At 44.4% G+C, this 22,549-nt stretch overlaps 1 protein-coding gene and 2 long non-coding RNA genes across 3 annotated transcripts in view; 1 reads left to right on the top strand and 2 right to left on the bottom strand.

The window, feature by feature from the left end:
- LOC128847561 (uncharacterized) overlaps window positions 1–5,069 on the bottom strand; it is a 16,241-nt gene extending 11,172 nt beyond the window's left edge. Inside the window, exon 1 of the long non-coding RNA XR_008446919.1 lies at window positions 4,980–5,069. This is a non-coding gene — a long non-coding RNA (uncharacterized LOC128847561). The remainder of the gene's footprint in view (window positions 1–4,979) is intronic.
- FBXW10B (F-box and WD repeat domain containing 10B) overlaps window positions 1–19,383 on the top strand; it is a 35,156-nt gene extending 15,773 nt beyond the window's left edge. The window contains exons 6-14 of the mRNA XM_054047070.1: window positions 1,497–1,606; window positions 4,984–5,187; window positions 6,387–6,508; window positions 7,108–7,256; window positions 9,986–10,128; window positions 11,960–12,118; window positions 12,964–13,250; window positions 14,603–14,800; window positions 17,086–19,383. Of these exons, the coding sequence (XP_053903045.1) occupies window positions 1,497–1,606; window positions 4,984–5,187; window positions 6,387–6,508; window positions 7,108–7,256; window positions 9,986–10,128; window positions 11,960–12,118; window positions 12,964–13,250; window positions 14,603–14,800; window positions 17,086–17,963 (2,250 nt within the window). The 3' untranslated portion in view covers window positions 17,964–19,383. The remainder of the gene's footprint in view (window positions 1–1,496; window positions 1,607–4,983; window positions 5,188–6,386; window positions 6,509–7,107; window positions 7,257–9,985; window positions 10,129–11,959; window positions 12,119–12,963; window positions 13,251–14,602; window positions 14,801–17,085) is intronic.
- On the bottom strand, window positions 5,094–22,539 carry LOC128847560 (uncharacterized). Its single transcript, XR_008446918.1, has 4 exons — window positions 22,470–22,539; window positions 13,208–13,307; window positions 11,883–12,009; window positions 5,094–5,241 (listed from the first exon to the last, which is right to left on the bottom strand). It is a non-coding gene; the product is annotated as an uncharacterized LOC128847560 (long non-coding RNA).
- Window positions 22,540–22,549: the final 10 nt, after the last annotated feature.

Here is a 22,549-nt window from a genome sequence, read left to right as displayed (position 1 = left end):
TGTGCACCCACATTATACCAATTTCATCTATCCCACATTTCCCTAGTTTGCTCATGAGAATGTCATGTTGGACTGTGTCAAAAGCCTTATTAAAATCAAGATATATCACATCTACTGCTTCCCCCCATCACTAGGCCTGTCATCCTGTCCAAGAAGGAAACTAGATTGTTTTGGGATGATTTATTCTTGACAAATCCATGTTGTCTATTATTTACACCTTATTGTTCTCTAGATGCTTACAAATTTGTTGTTAAACAATTTGTTCCAGTATCTTTCTGGGTATCAAAGTTAGGGTGATTGGTCTATAATTCCCCGGCTCTTCCTCTCCTCCCCCTTTTAAATATAGGTACTATATTTGCCCTTTTCTAGTCCTCTGGGACCCCACACCTCTTCCATGGGTTCTCATAATTGCTAATGGTTCAGATATTGCTTCAGCTAATTCCTTAAGAACTCTAAGGGAAATCCATCAGGCCCTGTTGATTTGCATACATTTAACTTGTCTAAATAATTCTTTAACCTGTTCTTTCCCTATTCTGTCCTGTGATCCTTCCCCCCGGTTGTTAATATTAATTTTGTTAAGCATCTGGTCACAATTAACCTTTTTAGTGAAGACTGAGGCAAAAAAAGCATCAAACATGTCAGCCTTCTGTTTCATCCATTATTCACTCTCTTTCCCCGTTATGGACCTAAACCTTCCTTCAGCCTTCTCTTACTTCTAATCCATTTACAGAATCTCTTCTATTGCCTTTTACATCTCTTGCTAGTTGTAATTCATTTTGTTACTTAGCCACTCTGATTTTGTCCCTATAAGCTTGTGCTATTCTTTTATAGTCATCCATAGCAATCTGTCCAAGTTTTTACTTTTTGTACTACTCCTTTCTGATTTTCAGGTCATTAAAGAGCTCCACATGGAGTCATATTGGTCTCTTATTGTTCTTCCTGTCTTTCCTCTGCATTGGGATAGGTTGCTGTTTTGCTGTAAAGTCTGTGTCTTTTAGAAAGTGCCAGGTCTCCTGAACTCCTTTTTCCCTTATATTTCTTTCCCATGAGCCCATATCTACCAATTCCCTGTTTGTTGAAGTGTCCTTTTTTGAAGTTGTCTTTATTCTGCTGCTCTTGCTCCTTTTTTTCCTTATAATCATGAACTCTGTCATTTCGTGATCAATTCTAAGTTGCCTTCCCCTTTGAGATGCTCAACCAGTTCCTCCCAGTTAGTCAGAATCAAATCTAAAATAGCCACCCCCTTACTTTTTCTGCCTTCGAAGACTTATCCATAACACATTCTGAGAGTAGCTCTACTACACTGTACTCCAAGGAACGCCCCTGTCCTGCACCCAACATGCCCTCTATGTTGGCTGGGGAGGGGCCTGCACAGGGCATGTTCTCTGGTCAGTCCCCCATCACCTTTAAGGCCCTTTAGTGTAACTGAGGAGCAAGAGCAATAGGCAATCTCTTCCCAACAGAGTTATTTATTCCTATTTCCTCTCTGTCCCTAGGAGGAGAACAACCTACAGGCGGCTTATCATGGCCAGATGACTGAAACTGTCCAGCTGGAGGAAAGAAACATCTTCTGCGGCTCCTATAATGTTCGTGTCCTTACAGACCAGTATGTACATGCCAGGCACCCTTGCTTCAGTCACCACACTTAGCACTGGCAACCCCTCTCCAAGTCTGGGGATCTCAAAGCTCTTTATAAATCTATAGGGCCAGTCATGTCACCCTGGGATTCCTGCAGGTGCCTTGCCTCCCCTTAAATCCTGTTTTCACCAGTGGGTAGCACAGTTTGCATCCACGCTACACTATTGGTCAAGTGGTCTACAAGGGTGCTGCAGAACTATATCCAAATCCTGCTAAAATGACTAGCCTTGACCGTGCCTCTGCCATCAGGCTGTTCAGGGAGAGTTCCCTGGACACTCTAAGCTGGCAGTTAACTGCATAGGAACCACATCGCAAAATCAGCTTTCAAAATTAGCGAGGCTTGGAAAGAGCTTTGCCTAATGGTTGGGCACCAGAATGGGAGCCCAGAACTCCTGCATTCTCTTTCTGGCTCTGATGCAACTGCTTCTGAAGTGAGTCACTACATTTTCCCAATCAGTAAAATGGGGGTAATGTTTGACAGGAGCGATCAGAGAATGTCTTCATTCTGTTAGAGAGATAAGGCGGGTGAGGTAATATCTTGTAATTGGACCAACTTCAGCTGGTGAGAGAGAGAAGCTTGTCTCGCTAATATCCTGGGACCAGCAGAATGTAGCTGATCTGCCACTGCTAGCAGCAAATGGCTGCTGATGGGACACTAGATGGGGTGGGCTCTGAGTCACTCCAGAGAATTCTTTCCCAGGTGTCTGGCTGCTGGGTCTTGCTCACATGCTCAGGGTCTAACCGATCACTATATTTGGGGTCAGGAAGGAATTTCCCCCCAGGTCAGATTGGCAGTGAGTATGGGGGTGTTTTGCCTTTCTCTGCAGCATGGAGCAAGGGTCACTTGCAGATTTAAACTAGTGTAAATGGTGGATTCTCTGTAATTTGAAGTCTTTAAACCATGATTTGAGGACTTCAGTAACTCAGCCAGAAGTTCGGGATCCATTACAGGAGTGGGCGGGTGAGGTTCTGTGGCCTGCAATGTGCAGGAGGTCAGACTAGCTGATCACGATGATCCTTTCTGGCCTTAAAGTCTATGAGACACAGCTACAACAACTCTGCACTCTTTTGTCATTTTCACCTGTGCAGCAGGGCTGTGAAACACCACCAGATCAGAATGATAGTGTTTTACACCCACTTTGCACTAGTGAAAATGAAGACACGAGGTACAAGCCAGGGGCGAATCAGGCCCAGTAAGTGCTGAGTATTATTAGTGCACAAGTGTGGACAAGGCTATAGTTTCCTATGCATATTTATTTTTCTAAGGGTAACTGTTGCTGTTATTTATTCCAAGTTTTGATGGAACTAGTGTAGAAGTCCCTGCATGAAAAATAAGGTTCACATTATTTACAGGGTGTGTAACTTACTCATGATTTGCGTCCAAATTTCAGGGTTCGATTCTGCCTCTCTTACACGTGCCTTCCCCAATATTAGTTTCACTGGAATCAGTGGAAGTATTTCTATAGTAAGGTACTACCCAATGTGACCAAGGGTAGCAAAATCTAGTCCCTAAGCAGCACTTTCTGCCACCCATTACATCTGCAAAGCAGGATTAGAACTCAGAATCTTCTGCTCCCATCACTTATGCTCCTGCCACATGATCTAAAGGAGGAGACTCCCCTTTGACTGTATGTACATACGAGTCGGTGTATTTATAGGAGGATCCAGCTTACTGTGTGTACAAGTCAGTTTGCGAGTGTGAGTGTGTGTGTAGAGGGGGGTGGGGGCGACTGTATCAGCCTGTGAGAGTCTTGGTGTGTGCGTGAGGCTGTGTCTCAGCTGTGTGTGTGTGTGTGTGTAAGGGTGTATCACAGGATGTGTGTCTCAGTATGTGTGGACACATGTATAAGCAAAACCTGAAATATGTATATTTTGATACATTGTTGCTGCAAGAATTGGCATTTAAAAAAACTGTGTCCGGGGAACCCTGACCCCCAAAGATGCCCTTGTATAAAGGCTTTATAGTGACTCAATTTCAGAAATAGTGGGTCAGCAGTCCCCAGTGGGTCTCATCCCCTTTCCCTCTATGATTTATTCTCTATACCAGGGGTCGGCAACCTTTCAGAAGTGGTGTGCCGAGTCTTCATTTATTCACTCTAATTTAAGGTTTCGCGTGCCAGTAATATATTTTAACACTTTTAGAAGGTCTCTTTGTATAAGTCTATAATATATAACTGAAGTATTGTTGTATGTAAAGTAAATAAGGTTTTTAAAATGTTTAAGAAGCTTCATTTAAAATTAATTTAAAATGCAGAGCCTCCTGGACCGGTGGTCAGGACCCAGGCAGTGTGAGTGCCACTGAAAATCAGCTTGTATGCCGCCTTTGGCGTGCGTGCCTTAGGTTGCCTACCCCTGCTCTATATACAAACATCAGCTGAAACCTTGGGTCTCAGTAACCAGGGCCATCCCTAGCTATCTGGTGCCCTAAGCAGCCTCCTCGCGGGGAGGGGGGGTGAAAGAAGGGAGGCTGGCCCCAGGCCTCTGTGGGGGAAGGCCTCCACAGGGGGGCAGGAGCAGGCTTGGGGGGCAGGGAGGAACCACCCCCCAGCAGGAGCCGGCAGAGCGGAGTGGGTTGGGGCTGGGTCGCTCCACTTCCTGCCGCCGGGTGAGTGCAGGGCAGGCCCGACCCCGCACTCATCAGGCGGCGGGAAGAGGAGCGACCCGGCCCCAGCCCATTCCGTTCTGCTCCCCTGGATCCCAGCCTTGGGGCTTGGGGGGAACCACGCCCCCAGCACTCACCAGCAGTGCGGATGGGAGCCGGCGGCGCGGAGCGGGCTGTGGCCGTCTCGCTCCACTTACCACCGCCCAGTGAGTGCAGGACACCCGACCTCTGCTGCAGTCCTCAGGGGAAGGGGTGGAGTGGGGACAGGGGCATAGCAGGGGCTTGGAGAAGGGGTGAAGTGGGGGCGGGGCTGGGACAGAGCAGGGGCAGGAAGAGGCAGGGCAGGGGAGGAGCAGGGGCGGGGGCTTGGGGGAAGGGGTGGAGTGGGGGCGGGGCTGGGGCAGAGCAGAGACATGGCCATGAGGAAGAGGCGGAGCAGGGGCTGGAGCAGCACGCAGCTGTGTAGGGCACCAAGAAATTTGGTGCCCCTAATTTCTTGGTGCCCTACGCAGCTGCGTACTTTGTGTATGGGTAAGGACGGCCCTATCAGCAACCCTCCCACTGGCACCTTGAGGGGTTCTGGGTACCTTTCCAGGATGGCCCATCAATTCTGTTCACTGAGCTGAGATACTGCAGCATTGAGCACAATAGAGGTGCCTGTAAATAACAGCCAACAGTGCTTTCCTGGCTAGCCCTGTAATGCTTTGGCAGATGCTCTCCTCAGTCTCTGCTTGCTTACCCAGGTCAGATCCACACAGGGTAATCCACTACAGTGGTGGGAACTTGCTTGCCATTGGCTCACTGGACCGCAAAGTCAGGTTCCTTGACGTGTTGGAGCTGAAGGAAGTGCCGCCTGTGATCAGTGGCCATGCTGGGAGCATCAAGGCAGTGTTCCTCAATGAGAAGAAAGGGTTCGTGCTGAGCGCGAGCTTTGATCTCAGCATCCGGTGAGCAGTGCTGATACGAGGGTCACCGGGCAGAGTGATCCAGTTTGAAATGATCTAGTGAAAGGAAATTTTAAGCATAAAACCCAAAACCAAACCCAACATTGGGCATTTTTTCCAGAATCCTCCCCTCCCCCCATTTTCTGACTGTAATAAGGGGAGAAGAAAAACACATCATAGATATCCTAGTGTATTCCCTTGCTCAAGCAGGACATTCCCCCTCTGTGCTTTCCCGTTTCATCCAGCACTGGAAGAAGAAGTAGCAAAGTATGCCAGGAAAACCGATTGTTGCAATATTTCTAAACCAGAGACATTGTTTCTGATTAGCATCCATGGTGAAATCCTGGCCCTGTTTAAGTCCATGCCAAAACTTCCATTCAGTACAATAGGGCCAGGAATTCACCCCTGAAGTTTGGGAGGCTTTTTTTTTAATCTTCCCATCCTTTTGATACCAACTCATTGCTGTGGTATCTGACCACCTTCCAGTGCACTTGGAAGAAAGTATAGAGGCAGCTTTACACTACGCAGAGGCATACACTGGTGTAGGTCAGGATCCATGTCCTCATTGAAGTTGGGGAAGGGGAAGTCTTATTATGTCATCTCTGTCACTAATTCTTAGGTTACTAATAATCTGCTGCCACAATAGCCCTGCATTATGCCCAAAAGCGGAAACCCAAGTCAGGTTCTCCTGCTCTGGGATGACAATGGCAGGGCCTGTTTCAAAGGCCACATCAGTCTAATAGGAGGGGAAAGAGTCTACACAGATATGGAGTCTTTGTCTCCCACCTGATTCAACATGGGATGGTCTTTGCTGTATCCATGTGCTTGGGTTTTCTCAGTGAAGCAGCTGTAAGTCTTCTTGGCAGCTGCTAGATGGAAATGGGGCTGTCTGAAGGATTGTTACATTTGGAGGTCAGAGGTAGCCATTGCTGGGTAGCCAGAAAAGCAATCTAGATGTATGTGACCATGACGGACCTGGTGCCACCAGAACAAAATATAAGATCGAGTATCTAAATATTAGGGCCTGATTCTACTGCCCTTCCATCGGGCTTTTCTCAGTGTTACTTCACTGACCTCAGTGGAATTACTCCTGACTTACACCAGTGTATATGCGAGGAGAACCAGGCAATAATAACAAATAAGTCATTAATTAACAATTAACAGATCACAGGATTCTCCCCTTCTTGGCCCTTCCTCTGCAGATGCTGGAATATATTCACTGGGGCTTGTGTGAAGATCCTTAACGGTCACTCGGGGACCATCACCTGCCTGGACGTGTACAAAAACAGGGTTGTGTCAGGAGCAAGAGACTGCATGGTCAAAGGTGAGCAAGCAATCGCCGAAATAGCCCCAAGGCTTTGCTGGGAAGGCCACCGCCAGCCACATTCCAAATCCCAGCGGTAACAGCAAAAGGGTTTGGATTGGTTTAGACCAGCAGGGAAAGTGGCCCAATATGTATCTTTATAGCACAGACAGTGTGTGACCCTGACAACCAGCATGGAAACCAGGGGGTGGATTTCAATCTCACAATGGAGCTTAGTTTGCTCTGCAAGCAATGGCCACGCATGCAACTCCTATTACAGTGATTTTATGCAATATGAATGGCATTGTGGTTATGGCAATGGGACTTGAGAGACCTGGATTCAGTCCTCAGCTCTGCTACAGACTTCCTGTGGTGACCTTAGGTTCTCACCTGTGAAACAGGGCTTATAATGATACGCCGTTGCTTTCTCTATTTAGATTGTGAATGCTTCAGGGCAGGGTTTGTCTCTGTGCAGCACCTAGCACAAGGGGGCTTTGAACTCAGCTGGGGCCTCTAGGTGCAACTGTGACTCAAATAATAATTTGTATTCAGATTTTCCAGAGTGATACAGACAAATAAATGTGGACATTATTTATGTTTCTCCCTCTCACTCCTAACAGTGTGGGATTTAAGCACTGGGCGATGCATCAAAACTTTAAAACACAAAGATGCCATTTGGACAGCTAAAATCAACAACACCCACATTGTGAGCGGTTGCGAAAAAGGGTTGGTGAAAGTGTGGCATGTTGATACATGTGTGTTGATCAAGGTATGTTTCTTCCTAATCGTAGTGTGTTCTGGAAATGTATTTGGGTGTTTCCTCTCTGTGTGCTGTCCCAGCTCTGAGCAGCTACCTGGCCCAGCAGACCTCGATAGTACTACCTAGAAAGACCACAGATTCGGTTCAGTGACGAAGGCGCTCGGCAAGGTTTATTGTCAACAAAGCACAGTACTAGCTCCCTGAATCTATGTCTATGGGTACACTAACACATGTAGGCCTGTTACAATGGACTCAGCTCAGTCAGCAAGCAGGACTCTCTGCTGCCCCCTGGGCTGGACAAAGGGTTAAGGCGAGGTACCCTGGCATTTATAGACTGAGACAAACAACTGGAAAAAACATCTTACACACCACCTTATGTGTTTCATGACATCTGTTTGTTATCTCCCCTGGTTCCTGATATCTGGAACAAAACATCCCTATTCATTGTTTTGTCAAACCATCTTATCTTATACTAGATGGGGGATGTATCTGTACTAGCTGGAATATATTTATGCAACTATTTAGAGCCTAGTACACTAGCAACAACTTTGCCAAATTCACGTACTAGACAGTGAATTTGCAAACATCTGCTTTAATACATGGCCTGACTTTGATTCACAGCCTCAGATCTTACACCAGGCTCTCTCTCTCTACTACACACTGAATCATAGAAATGTAGGGTTGGAAGGCACCTCAAGAAATCATCTAGTCTATTCCCCTGCACTGAGGCAGGATTAAGTTTACCTAGACCATCCCTGACAGATATTCATCTAGCCTGTTCTTAAAATCCTCCATTGATAGGGATGCCACAACCTCCGCAGGTAACCTGTTCCAGTGCTCAACTATCCTTAAAGTTAGAAAGTTTTTCCTAATTACCTAAATCTGCCTTGCTGCAAGCTAAGCCAATGTGGACAGCTGAAATCTTTTTTTTTTTTTGGGTTAGACTAGATGAACCTTGTGGTCCCTTCTAACCCCTATGAGTCTCTGATTCCCTTGGTGGACATGGAGAACAATTGATCACTGTCCTCTTTATAACAACCTTTTACATATCTGTTCACCCCAACTAGTCATGGCTTTTTGTTTACACCAAAGGTGTTTTTTAAAAAGAAAGAAAGAAAAAGGTATGAAACTGGTAACTGATGATCAACAGAATTAGTGATTGCTGACCTGTGTAAGAGCCTATTGGCAAACAATTCACCAAATTAAAAACTGACATCTGATCTGGTCTTTAATTTTTTGCTGTTTGCAGATATTTATATGATTGAGCTTTTGTTTGGGTGAATGTTCACAAGCAGGGATTTTCTGGATGATAGCCGTATTTCAGGGCTGGGGATGATGCATAGTTACACCAAGATAGGGTGACCAGACAGCAAATGTGAAAAGTCAGGACAGGGGTGGGGGGTAATAGGAGCCTATATAAGAAAAAGACCCAAAAATCGGGACTGTCCCTATAAAATCGGGACATCTGGTCACCCTACACCAAGAAATGAAATTTGTTTCTAGCAGAAACAAAAACAGTTTATAAAGATTAGGGATATCCAGACAGCTGCACTGTAATTTAAAGATCAGAGCCAGTTTGATTTCAGTTATACCAGTGTATGCTCAGAGTAAGTGTTCTTTGAGAGGTGAAAAGCAGTTTCTATTGGTGGAAAAGAGTCTGATGGAATTGCATGTACAGATGTGTATCAAGGGTAAGATATTCCATTTCTAAATGACCCAAGTTTACATACGGCTCCTACTAGCTTGGTTAAGGGCAGTTTCATATTGTCTTCCCTGGTTGATTATTCGCTTAATAGACCCTAAAGGTCTCAGTTTAATTCTCAGCTGCAATAATATGCACATAGGGTTTAAAAAATAATACATTTCATGATTTCAGCTATTTAAATCTGAAATTTCATGGTGTTGTAACTGTAGGGGTCCTGACCCAAAAAGGAGTGGGGGGATCGTGAGGTTATTGAGTGTGTGTGTCTGTGTGTGTGGGGGGGGGGAGGTTGTGGTACTGCTACCCTTTCTTCTGTGCTGCTGCTGGCGGTGGCGCTGCCTTCAGAGCTGGGCAGCTGGAGAGCGGTGGCTGCAGGCCGGGAGCCCAGCTCTGAAGGCAGCGCCAGCAGCCGTGCAGAAGTAAGGATGGCATGGTATGGTATTGCCACCCTTACTTCTGCCCTGCTGCTGGCAGGGTGCTGCCTTCAGAGCTGGGCACCCAGCCAACAGCCGCCGCTTTCTGGCCACCCAGCTCTGAAGTCAGCGCAGAAGTAAAGCTGGCAATACTGCAACCTCCCTAAAATAACCTTGTGACCCCCCCTGCAACTTCCTTTTGGGTCAGGACCCCCAGTCTGAGAAACGCTGATCTCCCTGTGAAATCTGTATAGTATAGGGTAAAAGCACACAAAATACCAGATTTCACGGGGGGAGACCAGACTTCACGGTCCGTGACACGTTTTTCATAGTCGTGAATTTGACAGGGCCCTACACATAGTACACACAGTGATCCTGGCCAATGAATGAATAAGTCCACATTACTGTCTGGCCACCAAGAGTGAGCCTGGCATGTTTCACTCACAGTGAGCACTGAATCAAAACTATTACCAAAGTGCATATTGTAATCCTCCATAGAATCCATTATAAAGCATAGGAGGGCAGTATTGTGATTGTAATATGAGAATGATTAGGGCTATGTGTATGCCCAGAATTCTTATAGTATGTTACACTATGTGACATATGGCTTTTTCATGTTCCAGACCTTAGAAGGGCACCAAGGCCCAGTAAAATCCCTGGCCTTTGATCAATGGCATCTAGTGACAGGAAGCTCTGATGGATTTGTCCTGGGATGGAGCATGGTGGGAAAACATAAGCGATGTCTAATGGCTTTCAGGCATCCACAGTAGGTATCATTCATATGTTGGAATCCACAAATAACAAATGTCTACATGTCTCCTATAGCTCTGACTCAATAAAGTGAACTCTATTACCTGCTTAAGAATATGTCTACATAGAATGTGTTAATTCACAGTCCTAACACTTTAAAATTTTCCCTGTCCTGCAGGGAGGGTTTTTTGTTTTACAGGAACTCACTGTTATTCAATGGAACAGTGACTCCCGAGTAAGGAATTCCCTGCAGCACAGATGGAATCAAAGTCCTAGGACTGTGTATCTTGCATAAAACTCTTACCTTCACAAGGGAATAGCAGCATTCGATGTTGTCCCATGACACAATAAAGCTAGACATTTGGGAAAACTATTATGTATGATATTATATATGGTGATGAAGAGGTCCTCAAGTGTACAGAAAAGCACTGATCGACTAAATACAAGGGGTGAAATCCATGCCCTATTGAAGTGAATGGGTGTTTTGCCATTGACTTCCAATATGGCCAGGATTTCACCCATGATGATAATGTACCTTCACGAAACATTATTAAGGTTGCAAAGTCGAAAACTCCAAAGTTAGGGTATGCCAAAATTAAGGTTGCCTGTGCAACCTTAAATCAGTGCTCTTACGCGTATGCATTATGATACGGTATTTTAGTACATGCTCATATACTGCCAAATTTCAAGTCCCTGCTCCAAAGCATGGTGATACTAGAATTGTTCAATAAAAGGTCACAACATTTTTAATAAGGAGAAAAACAATGTGTTTTTCCTTTGCCTTGTTATCGAAACAGCTAAACCATTTTGACTGAAATTTCTCAAAAACATTCAACGTGAGGCAGACACCCAACATGGTAAATTTCAGCGCAGTTACAGTTAGACAGAGTTATAAGCCACTGGAAAGTGGGTCTTATAACAGGAAATGTCAGGCAACCTTAAAAATAGGTGGCGATACTAATCCTGCCTATAATTAGTATGATGTGAGGGCAGGTGAAAAAACAGAATAAACAAAACACAATTCTTTGGCAGAAAAACTAATTCAGATCTTATGCCTTCTGGATGTAAACTGTAAAGACTTAGATGCAAATGCTCCCAGCCATGACGAATGTTAACATCTAGGACTCAATCCACCTAAATTTGGGGTGCTCTTATCCCAGTCCAGGAGCAAATGACCCATTGAGAGTCAAGGAGTTCAGGAAAACAAGATCATTCCCACCTCTTTGCTACTGACATAGAAGCAGGGATGATTTAAGATAAAATGGGATCCAGATACACCAAAATTTCAGGAACCTCTAATATATATTCAACAGCATGTTAAGCTACATATTTTAGCAGAAAAGACAAACAGAAGATAGTGCATATGTGAAACATGGAGGCATTAGTTTTGTTGTGGAAACCATTCCCTTTGCATATCATGACATTTTGTGATTTTAACTGTGCTGTGATAAGACTACATCACCATACTGTTTGCATTTACTTTCAGAAGTTATTTAAAGGAAGAGATGTGATTGAAAATGCCTACTGGCAAAGCTAATAAGCCGTGACTGGTCTGAAACACAGTGGTTGCTATGAATGACTGCTTCATTCATTTTTTGAGCATGCATATGTCCAATAAAATGACTTCATAATTTTGGCCATCTCTCCATTCCGAAGGCAGTAATGATTAGGAAGGAATTTGCTGGGTGACTTTCATCCTCCTCAGCCTCCTTTAAACCAGACTAGTTCTCTCATCTACCCTGCAGGCAGAGATGGACCTGCTTCACTCACCATCAAAGAACCTTGTTACTTCAATCTTCTCATGTAGGAATAAGGAATGTGCTTATGCTCCGGTGTTTTGTTTTCAGGGAAGTCCTGTATCTGGCGTTTCTGTATCTCCGAGTCATCAGTGGCTGCGCTGATGGAAAAATACGTATATTTAACTTCCTGACTGGAACCTGCCTGAAGGTGATGAGGGCCAATAGCAGAGGTGACCCTGTGGTGTCCTTCTGCATTGTAGAAAATAGGTGGGTAATAGTAGTTGCACTAAGACTCTGAGCCAGTTAGACAGATCGTGTTGGTCAAGAAATCGTGTCCTTTTTACAGCCCTAACAGGTGGGGTTTTTTTAGAGGATTCTGCTGGTTTATTGACTATGGATCACTGCAATATGTTATTCTATTAAGTAGGTGTGGTGTTTTGGTTCAGATTTCAATCCAAACTTCCCCAAAACATGGGATATTCATCCTGATGTTTAGATTCAGGCCCATTTTAAGATAGGGCAAAGCTATAAAGTGGGATCAAGATTCCGATCTGAATTTCCTCAGAGTTTGGGTGGGTTCAGGATCAGGCCCACGTGTGCTCTTAACACACCAGTGTAATACTGCACTGAGTATTACACTGGTGTGTTAAGGAGATCAAAAAGGCCTACTCGTCACATCCATCCTTCTAGACAAGAGTAGGCTTGTTCCCTACAGTCTGTTCCCAGTGTTCTTTCACCCAGATTCAAGGGTCCCTAGCAATGGAACAACCACCATTTCTCTTGGGAGCTATTTCACAGCCTAACAGTCAGAAAATTTTTCCTTTTCATGATTTCATCCCATTATTCCCAGTTGTACCTAGCAATGAATGAACTCAACAGTGTTCTTTACATTCAGATTACATTAATTGGAATGTGCTGGGTCTGATCACCAGGACTGGCAACAATCTAAACACTGCTCATTTTCTTTTCCACAACCAAGCAATTGCAACTTCAATTCTAGTTATGCACCTCAGCATCTGTAACAGTGCACACAAGCAAGCTGGCACAACAGGTAACTGCTACACCATTATTACAATGTGTGTTTCTTAGCACTGTTCCTCTCCCCTTCCTAGGATGGTGATCAATGCTCTGAGCAGCGTACTGATGTTCCAGTTTGAGGATGTAGAGTGGGACTACACGCTACAGGCCGACCGAGAGGAAGTAACAAAGGATAAGGAAAAGCACAAAGAAATCAGGGTCAGAGTGCAGCCCTATCCGTATGTTCGTGCTCAGCACATGAAACGGGATGCAGCCAGCCACAGGAAGATATATTATTCCGAGGAGAAACCAGATGAGGACCAGATAACGTTGGCATACCTGATTCGCCGTCGGTCAACAAGGGGTTCCGGGACACCTTCAGGTACCAGATACACCTCTTGCAGTGCACCGTGTTAAAGGGGCAGCCTCAACCTGAAATCTAGTTAGTTTAAAAAAATGAGTTAGGAAATATTTTCAGGTACCCACTGTCCTAGCCCAATCCCCCACCATTGTCCAGGGATGTGTGCTAGATGGGTGCTGCATTTCAGCAATGCTATATATTTTGTAAGGCCCTTTAGGATCCTCTGAGAAGCAGGGTGCATTAGAAACTTGAGGCCCTAATTCAGCAAGCTATTCAAGTGTCTAACTTTAAGTACACCTGTACCCCGATATAACGCAGCCCAATATAACACAAATTCGGATATAACGCCGTAAAGGAGTGCTCCAGGGGGGCGGGGCTGTGCACTCCGGCAGGTCAAAGCAAGTTCGATATAACATGGTTTCACCTATAACACGGTAAGATTTTTTGGCTCCCAAGGACAGCGTTATATCGGGGTAGAGGTGTATGTGAGTAGTCTCACTGAAGTCAGTGGGATTACTCATGTGCTTAAAGTTAGGCATATGCTTAGGTACCTGCTGAGTGGTGCACCAATTATTACTTATTTTAAAATTTCCCCCCACAGTATAAGTCTTAGCAGCATCTGTGATCAGACTTCACAACCAAGATGAAGACTAAATCCACACAGGCTTACACTCTTCAAACTGTAACATTCCGATGCAGTTTGAGTCTATGGGTGGCTACTGAATCCAAATTGTGATGCAGAAACCTGCAACTCTGAGCTTGTGCTCTATATCGCAGACACCACATGTCTGAGACACGGCGAAGCTTGTGTCTTTGAGTCCTAAAATATTCATTAGAACAAAAACATTGTGAAGAAATTCACAGCTTAGATTCCATTTCAGTCCTTTAGTGCAAGACCATTAAATGTCTTAATATCATAAATGCAGGGCCATCTCAGCTACTTAAGATTGTTAAAACAGTCGTGTGGCATTAACACCCAACACAGCCATTCACCTGTCTGAAGACCCATGCGTTGCAAGGAGACAGGCAATAGAGAGGGAATGAACCAGATTCCAACCTTGGTAAATCCTCAGAGTCAGTGATTGTAGAATCTATGGATTTACACCAGCGAAATCCAGATTTGAATCTTTCCCAACAAGGAGGCATGGAGCTATCATTATCTTCCAAGCTTCTCTGACACTTTAAGCTTCTCAAACATTTGTAGGTATTTTTCAGTCAACCATGGCTCGTTAACTTTAGAAGTTGGAACTAGAAACAAAATAGTAATCGAAAGCCAGAAGACTCAAAAAATACATAGATAATGATGACCCTGGTAGATAAAAGACAGTTAGCTTTAAAAGCTTAATGCTACAGGATTAATCCATTTCTTGCAGGTCTCCGTTATGAATTTGTGAAGGCACCTGCTCACCGATCAAGTCAGTCTTTGCAAAGGAGCATGGGTTGCCTTGATATAAAGCCAGACCAAAAGAAAAGGTCCGCTCTTCCTGGGAAACGACAGGCCTATAGCAGTGATTCAGAGGACTCGGGTCGAACATACGGTGCAACAACACCACAAAGCTTGTCAGAGTCTGGTAAGAGATCTTGGTGGCAAGAGGCTATGGTGATGGTTGCATTAGAAATATCGAAGATAGATAGATTATATGGTAAGGGGTAATATGCTCTGGGTAAGAGGCCTGCAGTAAATGAGAAGTTTTATCTGGAGTCCGCACTGGGTAAGTGGATCTCTTTGGGGCCTGCAATGGTTATGAGGCTGTTTTAGGTCAGGCAGATGAACAGACATTAAATCAAGTGATCTCTTCTAACTGTGACGCCTAGAAAAGTTATGTAATATTTGGGCCCATTTCTTCCCCTATGCAATTATTGCTACTCTTTAGATTTCCTTTTAAATGTCAAAGTCACTTTGATTTACTAAAAAAGTAACTTTTTCTGGGGAGGGAAGGAGAGGGTTTCCACACACAAGTTCTCAGAAGAAATGGTTAGCTACTATTTAAATGCCAATATTAGTTTGCTCAAGGAACCACTCTGTAAATACATTTTGTTCCAACATGGCTGAGTCAGCCAGCAAGATGGTTTTACATTGAAATTTGACAAGATAATCTAGAGATCACAGGTGTGCTCCTTGGTGATCTGATGGAAATCATTTTTCTTCTCTGTTGTATTGTTTGTATTAGTGTATTTTAATTTTGTCTGGGCAGCCCCGAGCGTTGGTTGTGGGTTTATTATTTTTTAGAATAGATCTAGGCTGGATACAGTCCTTCATGATGTTCCCACAGCTTTCATATTTCCTATGGCTTGTATTGGATCAAATTCTGTCCTCAATGGCGGCTGTAGCTGAGAGCAGAATATGGCTCTTAATGGTTTTCTCACTGGAGAAATGAGCTGTGATAAAGAGAAACCTTACAGTGACTCTTCCCACTCCAATGAGCGCTTCATTGGCTAACACAGTGGATTAGAGAAGCCAATGGCATTTTATGTACTGGCAGATGAGTTTTAAATTCAGAACTGGCTGGGGATTATAACCGAATCCCAAAGAGTCTGAGGACAGAGAAGAGAAGCTGTGGACATGTTGGTAAGCTACCTAGACTATGGAAAAGGTAGGTTAGGATGAAGTGGGGTAAGGAGAGGGCAAAAAGACAAGTAATATTAACAATAGGTTAAATATTAACAATAGGAAACGGGCACAAAGAAAGGGTTCGTAAATAGGAAAACCTGAACAAGAAGCAAAAGATCTGGAGCCAGCAAGGTAAAAACTACAGAAAAGTCATGAAAATAACTTTTAATAAATAGAAGTGGGATTTAATGGCAAAATTTGAATCCCTGTGTGGATCTGGATTTCAAACTCCCACAGGACACGATCTTCAACTGGTGTAAATTGGCACAGCTCCCCTGAAGTCAACGGTGCGACACCACTTTATGCTAGCCAAGGATCTGATCCCTAGTATTCAGAGGTGTTTGGATCTTGGGTTCGCATCAGGCCCATCTCTACCCGGAGATTACTTAAGTTAATACTCCACATTTACCTATACCTGGCAAGAACAGTATCCTTAATGCTGTGTGCTCTATATTGCTATATTTCTCATTTTAAAATCCCTAGCATTTCTTAACTTTGGGCATAATCAGATCATCTTGGAATGATGATGAAAGACGGGGATTGGCCCACTTCATCACACAACAGAGACCACTCCAAAATGTTCAGACATCAGAAGCTCCATGCCTTGTTCACCTTGAGCTTTCCAATTCTAATCCAGTTCAGATATGTAATGGCCAAAAGTTGTTACCATCTGATTGTTGTTCAGCGGCTTATGTTGGAAACTGACTTGGCATTTTGAGTTCACTTATTGGCATCTCCGTCATGAGACCCAATTCTGCTCCCATTAGAAACCATGACTTCAAGGAAACAAGGACAGGTGTCAAAGCACCCACAAACAATCATCCACCCAGTGTCATAGATTATTTTAGCACCTACAGACTATTGCAACTAGCACTCTATAGATAACTAACATAGAATTGTACTTTGACCTGACTGTTGGCAGTCAGGTCAAAGAATGATGGTGACTGAATCCATAAAGAGGGTCCTCTGCTACCCTTAGGATGGACACACATCAGACAGGACAGCCTTGGGGAAGCTTACTCTGCTGCTCCTCATGCTGTGGTTGTTCTGTGGGTAAACATAGAAACTCAGTCTCCAGGATTGTCACTTTAGTGCCCATTATCAGCCCCCTTTGGGGATTCCATCTCTCCAAGGAGGATCAAACAGGCTACCACCACCACCAGACTGTAAAATCACTTCCATATATACGTATCTACATAGAGTCAGCTATTTTTTTCTTTTCTTCATGTTTATCTTTGGAAATAGATAGTGAATCTGGCTACGACTCTCCGGTCCATGCATCTTCACTCGCTGAAAACGCACAGGCCGCTTTACAGCGTATAAAGAAACGAGGCCCGCATTGTCCCACTTCTCCTGACCAGATCCTCCTGACTGTTAGCACGCTGCAGCACGCCTACAAGCCAGACCAAGTCAGCTCCAATATGCTACCCCTTGCAAAAATCAGAGATGTCGGGGGACCTCGGCTGGGCCCCCAGGAACGCCCTAAAAAGATGTTGTCATACAAAATCCCTAAGCAAGAGAAAAAGGATCAGTCCACCCAACTCAGACACATTAAATCTGCCAGTGGCTCTCTGACTATGAAAAGAACGTCCACACCCTTTGAAACCAAAAGTCTGCAGCTCAACTTGAAGAACTCTTTGCATGGGTCTGCAGTGCATTCTTTCATTCCTGCTCCCGTGACTGTACGCTCCAAGTCATGCTGCAGCTTGCCAGAAGAGAAGAAGGTTCATACTGGCCATGGCAGAGCCACTTCCCTATCTGAGGGTGGGGCTCAGTTGATTGGCCACTTAACGAGCTCATCTGAATCCATCAAATCGACACGCATGATGATCGCACAAACTAAAATTGAAGCAGGGCCCCGGAGAGAAAGTCCCCTCTTCTTACAAACCGCAAATCCTTACCGGCTCAACACCGGGTTCAGGCTTCTGACAGTGAAGCAGATGAAAATGTATGAAGAAGCTACAGCTGTTGAGTATCAAGCGCACCGAACAAAACGTATAGCAGACCAGCAAAAAGAGTGCAGGAAGGCCTGGTTAAAGAAAATTAAAGGCCTCCCTATAGACAATTTCACCAAGGAGGGAAAAATAGCTGCCCCCGAACTTGGGCTTAATGTGTATGTCTGAGCGAAGCTCCTTAAGGCACACTACCAGCTCTTTTAAAGAAATAAATGCAAACAAATAGATGGGATTTGGGGCTTCTTGGGTTGCTCAAATTGTTTGATTCAGCTCTGGTCCCCATTTGAGGATACCATCTCATGGCCTTCAATGTTCTGTTGGGGGAGGGATTATATAAGGAACACTGCATGACTCTTCAAGAAAATATTATTGACATAGTTAAATAGTCCTCACAACAGCCTATGAGATTATTATTCAGCTGGGCCTAGAGTTACTGTAGACTGATTTAAATGTGATCATCAGCATCTCCCCTTGTGATCACCACACAGTGCTATTCTTGCAAGTTTTCCTCATGAGGCCTCAGACAAGCTCCAAGAGGCTGATCATCTGACCTATGTTTTGAGCAAGGGGTGCCTGACCCTTGCAATCCTGGGGGCAATTCACCAGGTGTCTGAGCCACATCAAATGTGCATATTTATTATACAAAATAAATGTACCCAACCATAACAATTCTTTGTACTTGTATCTTCCTTGTTGGACTGTAATTGAAACTGCTTGTTCTGAGAGAGAGAACTGTACATACAAGCAGACAGCATCAAGGAGCCTTGCACATCTCTACTCTAGCATAGATTGCTTCCGTACTGAAAAATTTACATGGATTTTCCTATGAGACCAATTTTATTAATGTCAAGTTCACCCTGAATAAAAGGTCAGCACAAGGCCTTGCCTTGCTTAAATCTTACTTTGACGGCTTAAGAGGGATGAAAATAGTGTATAGGCCTAGTGCTGGGTCTCTGCACAGGGGTGAATTTCATCCTTATCTTCCCTAGAAATTTAGTTGCATTTAAACTTGATTTTTAACAGTTGAGTTAGTTAACACACTGCTGACAGCCAGTGCAGATGTACTAGGGTTTACCCATTGGTATCTGACACAATGTGGAACACGATTTATCCTTGCGGATGCTGACCAGGAAGTTGTTGTCAGCACTGTCACCTAACTCAAGATTAAAAATCATGTTTAGACATGATTAAATTTCCTAGTGAAGACAAGTGCACCCTTAGAGTGCATGAGACCCTCTTCCCATTGAAAGGATTGGACCCAGTGGATTGATTATAGGAATGTGTCAAATTACTTAGACCATGGCTTTATATTTGTTATCTGCAAGGCACAGACAACCACAGAAAATGGATTAATCAGTCAACTCAGGGTTCTTATATAGCATCAGGACATACAATTTCAGTGTGTTCAACTGTGCTCAGCTCCCTCTCTCAGCTGCAATATTTTCCTCCACCTGTAGTTTACAAAATTAAATCACTTTTGGTTTTAATTAGAACTTAAATGGATACCATTAACCTCAAAAATCATGTTAAATCCCTTGTCGGTCATGTGACCTGAGATTATTAAATTGAACTAATTTTTAAAAATGTATTTTAAGCTCTACATTTCATTTTTGTTTGCATTTCACTTATTTTGGATGCGGTAATTAAGTTGGTTGGTAGTCAGTTTCACATTCTGGTTTTCATACACTAGCACAGTGCTGTAATTTGGGTCTCCATTATTGCTCTGGAGCGTACAAGTCTGCAGGAACAAGGCCCTTGTTTGTGAAGTGCTCTTTATTACCACACGTTTGGCCTGATCCAGACAGGTGCAGCCCACCCATAACTCTGAGTCATGTCAAAGGGAATGTGGGTTCTCATCTCCTCCCAGACCTTTTCTCCCCTCATTGTCTGCATTTTCACTAGCATTTGGATGCTTCAGCCAACCAGTTACGTGCTTTAAGTATTTATTTATAGAGATAATAGGAAATATTGCTATAGATGTTCAGACTCATTCCCAGAAGTTCCATTCACTCAGGGGCAAGTACAAATTAGTAGAAAGCTGACACTGTTGGGAATAAGCAAGGGTAAAACTTTGCAAGATGAAAATACTTCTTGATTCTTTCACTGGTTTTGAACTACTCATTTTTAAAAAATTAAATCATTACTGATTCTACATATTATACAAGAGCCGAGCAAACTCATTCTTACCCACGCAGATCTCCAAGTTGAAGAGATGGTGAGGAATAAGCCTTAAGTATTTTTTCTTATACTTGACAAAATATTTAAGCCCCCATACTACTCCCGCTGCAGTAAAACTAATTTTGACTTCACATATGCAGAATAAAGTGATCTGCAAAGATTCACAAACAATGAAAAGCAGCAAAAATGTTTTTAAAATTGGTGATTTTAAAAATTGATTGTCTTCATAAACCTTCTGTGCCAGGTAAGGTCTGTAATAGGCATTGTGCTATACTAAACTTATTATGACTTACAGGATGGAAAAAAAGTAGTTTCTGCTTCCTAAAATAACTTTGTAATTTTGTTTTCTTTCCACAATCTTTTGTGATTCCCAAACAAACCAAGTTTCAGAGTAGCAGCCGTGTTAGTCTGTATCCACAAAAAGAACAGGAGTACTTGTGGCACCTTAGAGACTAACAAATTTATTAGAGCATAAGCTTTCGTGGACTACAGCCCACTTGCATCCGAAGAAGTGGGCTGTAGTCCACGAAAGCTTATGCTCTAATAAATTTGTTAGTCTCTAAGGTGCCACAAGTACTCCTGTTCTTTTTTCCAAACAAACCAAATTACTTCTAAAATAGAGAGAGATCTGTATCTGGAGCAGTAGGAGCCATCAGTAATAGCACCAACAGGAAGTTTTCCCTTACATTCCTTGGCACACGCAAGGCTTACAGGCTTGATTCTACCTCGCATACACGAGTCTTAATCAGGAATCTCTCAACTGAAGTTGAGTTATTTGGGTGTAAAACTGATGGGAGAAGAGAATCTGGTCCTAAGAGTCAGAGAAGATTAAACACAACCCAAGATAAATCTTGAAGACATCTAAGGATACTTAGCATAGAAACCTGCAGCTGTATATACCCAACAGTTTGCTAAGCCAGGAGTTTTTCCTACTTTTTCATTGCTTGGACTGCATCTTAACAGAGATGCCTGCTCCCCTCCCTTCAGCAACTGCATATGCCACCCTGCTTCAGGTGGTGACTGAAAAACATATTCTGGCAACTACAGCAATTGCTCATGTGGAAAGGAAAGAGCTGGAAAATGCTGAACATACTTTTAGGGCTGGTCTGCACTGGGGGGGGATCGATCTAAGATACGCAACTTCAGCTACGTGAATAGCGTAGGTGAAGTTGAAGCATCTTAGATCGATTTACCTAGGGTCCACAAAGTGCGAGATCAATGACCGCGACTCCCCCGTCGACTCCGCTACCGCCGCTCACTCCGGTGGAGTTCCGGAGTCGACAGGGAGTGCGTTCGGGGATCGATATATCGCGTCTTAATGAGACACAATATATCGATCCCTGATAAATCGATTGGACATACCTTAGTATCTTTTAATGCTGTTGAGCAGCTGGAAACATTGAAGACCAAACATCACAATTTGGATCTTGGTGTGCCAAAACTAGGAGCAGGGCTGACTTAGCAGTAGTTTCAGAGTAGAGCCCTTTCTAAGGCCTTATCTTTGCTGCTGAAAAAGGTGCAATTTTTACCTCAGGTTTACTAATGCGCATGAGCAATCCCAAGGGAAAAAAATACTGTGAAGTCAAGACATTTTAGTAAACTAGACAGGTCCATCTGCAGTTGGCCTCACCTAGTGTACCCATGATCAATCTAAAGTGCCTTGTCTCATCATGACTGTGTTTATAAGTCAAGATAGCTCTCATGCATTAGTTACCTTGAGTTAAAGAATGCATCTTTCTTAACAGTAAAGAGAAAGCAACATATGTGAAGGGAATTCACAGCAGTGTCACTACATTGCTAGCTCAGTGGTTTGAGCATTGGCCTGCTAAACCCAGGGTTGTAAATTCAATCCTTGAGGGGGCCATTTAGGAAACTGGGGTAAAAAAAAAAAAAAAAAAAAAAATCTGGGGATTTGCCCTGCTTCGGACTAGATGATCTCCTGAGGACCCTTCCAACTATGATTGCTACAAATCCCTACCTTGGGACTGGTCTGCACCTAAAACTTAAGTCACCCTGGCTCCATTGCTCAGGTCTGTGGGAGGGAGGCGTAGGTAAGTCAACCTAACCCCCTCCGGTAATGCAGACAGGCCAATGGAAGGATTCTTCCCTTGACCTAGCTGCTGCCTTTCGGAGAGGATTTACTACCTTGCTGCTGCAGGGTTTGCAGTGGTGCTGGGCTGACAGCACTACAGCTCCCTGGCACGCGGCACCTCTCCCCAGCACCAGGCCCTCCCAGCCATGCAGTTACCCGGGGCGACGCGCCGCGGGGAAAACCGCCCGGCTCCGATCCCCTAACACGGGGGTGGGGGCCGCTCTGGGGACCTTCCAGCTGACAGGCGCCGGCCCGGCCGCGGGGCAGGGAGCCTGGAGAGGCCGGTGCTGGGGAGAGGACGGCCTTGCAGTGCCCCAGCGCCAGGGTAGGCCCTGAGGAGCCGCTGGGGCGTATACAGGGTCCTGGCGAGAGCCCGCGCCGCCAGGGTAACCAGCCGCTCTCACCTCCGCGGCCAGGGCCTGTCACTCATGCGTTGTTCCTGCGCCCACCTGGCGCGGTGTGATGACGACACGCGACGGGCGGG

This window comes from Malaclemys terrapin, chromosome 13 (assembly GCF_027887155.1).
Source record: "Malaclemys terrapin pileata isolate rMalTer1 chromosome 13, rMalTer1.hap1, whole genome shotgun sequence".
NCBI classification, from domain to species: Eukaryota; Metazoa; Chordata; order Testudines; family Emydidae; genus Malaclemys; species Malaclemys terrapin.
The sequence above is the reverse complement of the archived record's forward strand: the minus strand, read 5'-3'. Positions and strand labels throughout refer to the sequence as shown.